At 43.1% G+C, this 5,000-nt stretch overlaps 2 protein-coding genes across 2 annotated transcripts in view; one reads left to right on the top strand and one right to left on the bottom strand.

Annotated features, from left to right (window-relative positions):
- Positions 1 to 89: 89 nt before the first annotated feature.
- Positions 90 to 623, top strand: LOC138048557 (uncharacterized). Its single transcript, XM_068894736.1, has one exon. The coding sequence runs from the start codon at positions 90 to 92 to the stop codon at positions 621 to 623; it is 534 nt and encodes a 177-aa protein (XP_068750837.1).
- Positions 624 to 4,121: 3,498 nt separating this feature from the next.
- Positions 4,122 to 5,000, bottom strand: part of LOC138048555 (uncharacterized) — a 1,263-nt gene continuing 384 nt past the window's right edge. Inside the window, exon 1 of the mRNA XM_068894735.1 lies at positions 4,122 to 5,000. This exon is cut by the window's right edge and continues 384 nt beyond it. Coding sequence (XP_068750836.1) covers positions 4,122 to 5,000 — 879 coding nt within the window.

Genomic DNA, 5,000 nt, shown 5'->3' with positions numbered 1-5,000 from the left:
TAGGTATTCTTTAATGAAACAAGATATTGTATTGCTAGTTCAAGCAAAATTCTTTTACTGTGTTTTTTCAGGCCTTGACACAAAGGAGAATGAATGCCCTCGAGAAACTTACTGCTGGAGGTGTAACAAACATATGGGTCCACAGAGAAACTGTCATGCTTGATCTTCTCAAACTATATGAAACGTCAGGAGAAATAACACAACGCCTTGCAACCGTTTCCTTCTACGGAGAACAAGGAATGGATCTGGACGGTGTCAAAAGAGAAGCTTATTCGATATTCTGGAGACAGGTCCTACACGAGTACTTCGACGGGAGCTCTACATTTGTCCCGCGAGTCGGCCCAGGCATTGAGGAGTCGACAATGAGAACACTTGGTCAAATCATCAGCCATCAATATGTTCTCACAGGTATATTTCCAGTTCAGATCAATAAGGCCTTTGTTGTTGCTATGCTGTGTGGGCGGCAAGCACTTGTCAACGAAGACCTCGTAGAGGCTTTCCTGGAGTACGTATCGGATAATGAATCCATGGCGTTAAAAGCAGCTCTGGCACAGTCAGAGCAGGGAGGGCTCTCTGATGAATCCTATGGTTTCTTAATAGATTTTTTAGTGATTACCAAGTGAAAAAGAGGCCTTCGGCCACCAACCTAAAAGCTATTGTGGTCCAAGTGGCCAAAAATGAGTTGCTGTCAAGGCCTGCCATGGCAATGGATAGTATGAGGGAGGGCCTTCGCGACGGTGATTATAAAGATCTGTGGAAGTACTCAAAGGAGGATGTCTTTAAGGTATATGAGGTGATGCGCGTGACGCCACAGCGAGTTCTGTCGATGCTGTCTGAGGAGCCTTCTACACATGTGCACAAGTGCCGTCTACAGATCCTTTCCTACCTGAAGAAATACATCAGGTGCCTTAGCCGAAAGGAGCTTGAGCTGTTTCTTCGTTACATCACGGGGAGTTCCCTGCCAGTTGTCGAGAGTATCAAGGTTATATTTCATGTGAACGAGTTAGGCTCCCTACCCCATCCTATTGCACATACCTGTTCAGTTTCTATTGACCTTCCAGATGGTGGGTATGCAAGTTTTAACGATTTCAGAGTGCAAATGGACTCTCTCCTTAGCAATGAACTTTCATGGAATTTCACGTCAGTGTGAACTCACCCCTGCCTTGAACACAGACTTGTTAATTCTTACGTTCATCGCCTGAAAATGACGGACCGGCTCCGCTTATTTCCCTGCCGTAAACAAGCGATGCCATTTTTGACGGCCGATGCCATTGTTGGTATCGAAGCCTTCTTATTCGGTTAGCTTTCAAGTAATTGTTAGGGTTAGCACCAGTTAAATACTCTAAAATTGCAACATTATAGCCTTGGGTTCGGTAGCGTAGAGGGTAACTTGCATTTGCTCTTAATCCATTGAACGTTCGATCAACTTTTAAAATTTTTGTTATTTCTTTTTTTATTCTACGTGACATACGCTGCTAATCTAGCCCTAGATTAAGTAATTTTTTCCTCATTTACAAACGCCAAAGTTAACAGTCCAAACGGCATCACTTGTTTACGAAAGGGAAAATTGCAGCTTCACAAATATTACAGGTTCGGAATCTTTCATTTGTGATCAATTTGTTGAATTTTGAAACAGTTATAGCGCTCAAGCTTGCGTGATATCGTCTCATTTTAGCCTACTCGGCCTTCGGCCTCGTCCACTAAGTATTAGGCGATATCATGCTCTCTTTCGCTCTATATAACTGTAAGTATTTTCCTTCAGCAGTTCCTTGTTTACGGTAAATACGGTCATGTTTGTGTGTCGTGACAATGAGCCCGTACTCGGCCGGATCTGAAAGCGGCTTAGACCATTAAAGAAACATACGGTTATAATTATCACGACAATTTGGGTTCGAGATTTCTGGCGCTGAGTTTGAGATTCAGTTGGTACAGTACTCGTTAGTTGATGTTGAGCTCGTTTAACTGAAACAAGATTGTTGGTGAAGACCTACGAGTTCATGATCTCGTTTCAGCCAGTGTAGGCGATGTTATTACCCCATTTAATTGCCTCAAGCAAACCTAATGTCAAGGTTTTGAAGACTTGCGTTATACCTCCACTATGACTCATTCGAAATGGAGTGAGTCGTAAGAGTTGTGGTTGTTTTATACTAATACGCACGTTTCTTATCACTGAATAAAGTGTGTAGTCAATATGTGACAACTGTGAACGTGATCCATTTGGTCTGAGAGTAAACTTTCAACGAAAAATGGTGTTCCTAAGGGACTAGGAGTTTGTGTTTGATTGCAGTTTATCTGACGACCAATACGCAGTGCAATCGGTTTGCCTTGTGAATTGTGTTTGTTTGCCTCCATTCAAATACATTTTATAATAACATAAAGGAGAAAGAAAACAGAACTAATAAATTGTGTTTATCGTCTATTTCTTGCATCGATATTGGGGAAGGATGTTTGGGAAGGGCCCATGGAAGATTTGTGGAAGATGAGGGTGGGATAATTCTGAGAATTGGTTCATGCTTAGCGTAAGAGTAAGTGGAAATTGTGCAAACAACCAGGCGCTGATTAAGGGTGCCGGGCTGGGCTTTGGATATCATATGAAGCAAGCCAGCTCAAAAGCTGCTTAATCGAGAAGTATCATGAGCACAGTGCCACGCAAGAAATTGGAGCGATCTGGTGATTGTGCTTAAAGGCGCTGTTACACTGTGCAATTTTTCGCGCAACTTGTCTTGAAATGCCAAAAACGTCGCTATACCAGTTGCAGAAACCGTTGCGTAAAGTACAATTGAGTTCTACTTTCCGCAACGGTTGCAACGAATTTTTAAAGCATTGCGTAGTGTAATATCTGTCCCCTGCAACTTGTATCGCTACGGTTTGTGGCAACAGTGTATTCAAATGTTCCCTTATCCTCATGTGATCATGGAAACGTTGCTTAGTGTAACGCCCGTAAAACAACTTGCTTCGTAAGGTGAGAACGTTTGTCGAAATGGCGTTGCGAGACATGCTGCACGCCGGAAAGATTACACAGTGTAACAGCGCCTTAAAGGATACAAATTCAAGGTTAGGAAAATATGTACTTATTATTGCCAACGAGCAAGCCGAGCGAAGACGCGAGGCTTGCGAGGCGGCCAGCTTAATGCCGCGCGAAGTATTGCAGCAGGCAGAAAAATTCTCGATCGTTGTATGAAAAGTGTAATGTAAGGCTGCGTAGTGTAATGTAAGATTCCCTGAAGATTTTAGTAGGTACCAATAAAAGCGAGTGTTTTGATGTGGGATGTCATTAGACAAACTTTCATGACGCGTGTGACTCTTGATGATCTTGTGCTCGGAGGTGAGTGAAAACACATTTTTCCCATTTCCCTGACCATTGTGTTGTGTACACTTGCCGAGCATTGCCCTCCTCCAAGCTACTCAGGGGGCTAGAAAGGGACACGTCTTACAGATGGTGGCTTCCTAAAAGCTGTGTGGAAGGCCCAAAGGTAGAAAGGGTAAAATTTTCACACTTTGAGCAAATGAAAGACATTTTCAGCTACCGGCTATGGTGCAAGATTGACAACCAGGCTTGTGCCCTGGCACGAATCAGACGAATCGCAGGGGTGGGGCTGGGCTCCTTTCATATTCGGCTAAAAAGGGGAAGAAATTCTCCCTTAGCTATGTGGTAACATAAGCAAAATATAATAATGCATTTCACTTAGGAAATTCCACCACAGGTCGGATTCTTAAGTAGGTTTCACAACGCTAGGAGTGTCAGGATTCATTATGAATTCGGTCAATTTTAGTTCCACGTTTGTTTTTGTGTTTACCCACACTAACTTAAAGCCTCTGTCAGAATAGAAGCAATCTTTTACACGTCAGCGGAACTCACCCCGTTCTTCTCAAATTCCCTGCTGCCTAAGTACGTGTTCTAATTTATTTCATGGCATGACCAAACTGAGAGGCCATCAAGAAAGTAAGTAGCACGGAATGACCGGCAAATATCAACTAAGAAACTTATCGCACCCTTTTAAAATACCCTTTTCTGCGGACAACAAGATCGAACGCTAACTGTAAAAAAACATTCAATGCCAAGTCTGACTTTGTGATGTTGCTGACTGACTGAGCCGACTATGTTAAACTTTCTTCTGTGGTCAGTTGCCTATGTCATCAATGTGGTCTAAGAGATCAAAGTACAGTTGAAGAGCTTCCTCTGCATTTGTTGGTTGCTCCAAGTCCTCGTCTTCTAGGATCATTTCGGCCAGTTGTTTAAAGTGTGGGGAACAGCCCTTTTCCTGCGGCCGTTCTGCATACATGTCTTCAGCAATTTCAATTTCATCCATGTCGACGGGGCTTGAATAATCTTGTGTAGCTACTGATTCTGGGACAAAGTAAAGAACATCAGGCTTTCCAGAGGGGCATTCTGCATTGACAGATGGTCGGATCCTGTGAAGATTCCATTCCTGGGCCACTTTATGTAGTTCCATTTGAATGACATCCATGAAGCAGAAGTGAAGACATTCCCTTTGTATTACATCACTATCACTATACAACCCAGAATCTCGCAGGTCTTTGGAAAACTGTATCCACCACTGTGCACACCCTTTTCTGAGATGGCCCCACCACGCCTCTATTCTCTGGTTAGATGTTGATTTTCCAAACATGAAACTTTTCTCACCAGAAAAATCATCCCCAGCAGTTCTACGGAAGAAACGTTGGATGGCTGCTACGTTACCATTTTCAGTTCCTCTGTCTCCCCTTACAACTCGAGCAGTTCCCTCTATCTGTCGGACACAATCTAAATAATACTGTGCGACTATGCACGGATCATTATTTGATGAAGCAACTTCCAACCATAAAATCCTTCGGCTGAAACCGTCTATAGCACCGTGAACACAGAATCCAAATGGTTTGAGTTTATCGTACCCGTCTATATGCCAGAGGTAATTTGGACCTTTACATCGGTACACTCTTCTTCGTAGTCTCTGTCGTGAACGCAGTTCCACACCTTCTGGATCAAATATTCGTAACGT

This window comes from Montipora capricornis, chromosome 5 (assembly GCF_036669925.1).
Source record: "Montipora capricornis isolate CH-2021 chromosome 5, ASM3666992v2, whole genome shotgun sequence".
In the NCBI taxonomy this organism is placed as follows: Eukaryota; Metazoa; Cnidaria; class Anthozoa; order Scleractinia; family Acroporidae; genus Montipora; species Montipora capricornis.
Note: the sequence above shows the minus strand (reverse complement) of the source record. Positions and strands in the feature narration are given on the sequence as shown.

What these genes read in the sequence shown, in the direction of transcription:
- LOC138048557 (XM_068894736.1), top strand. Translation starts at nt 90, where the DNA reads ATGAATGCCCTCGAGAAACTTACTGCTGGAGGTGTAACAAACATATGG.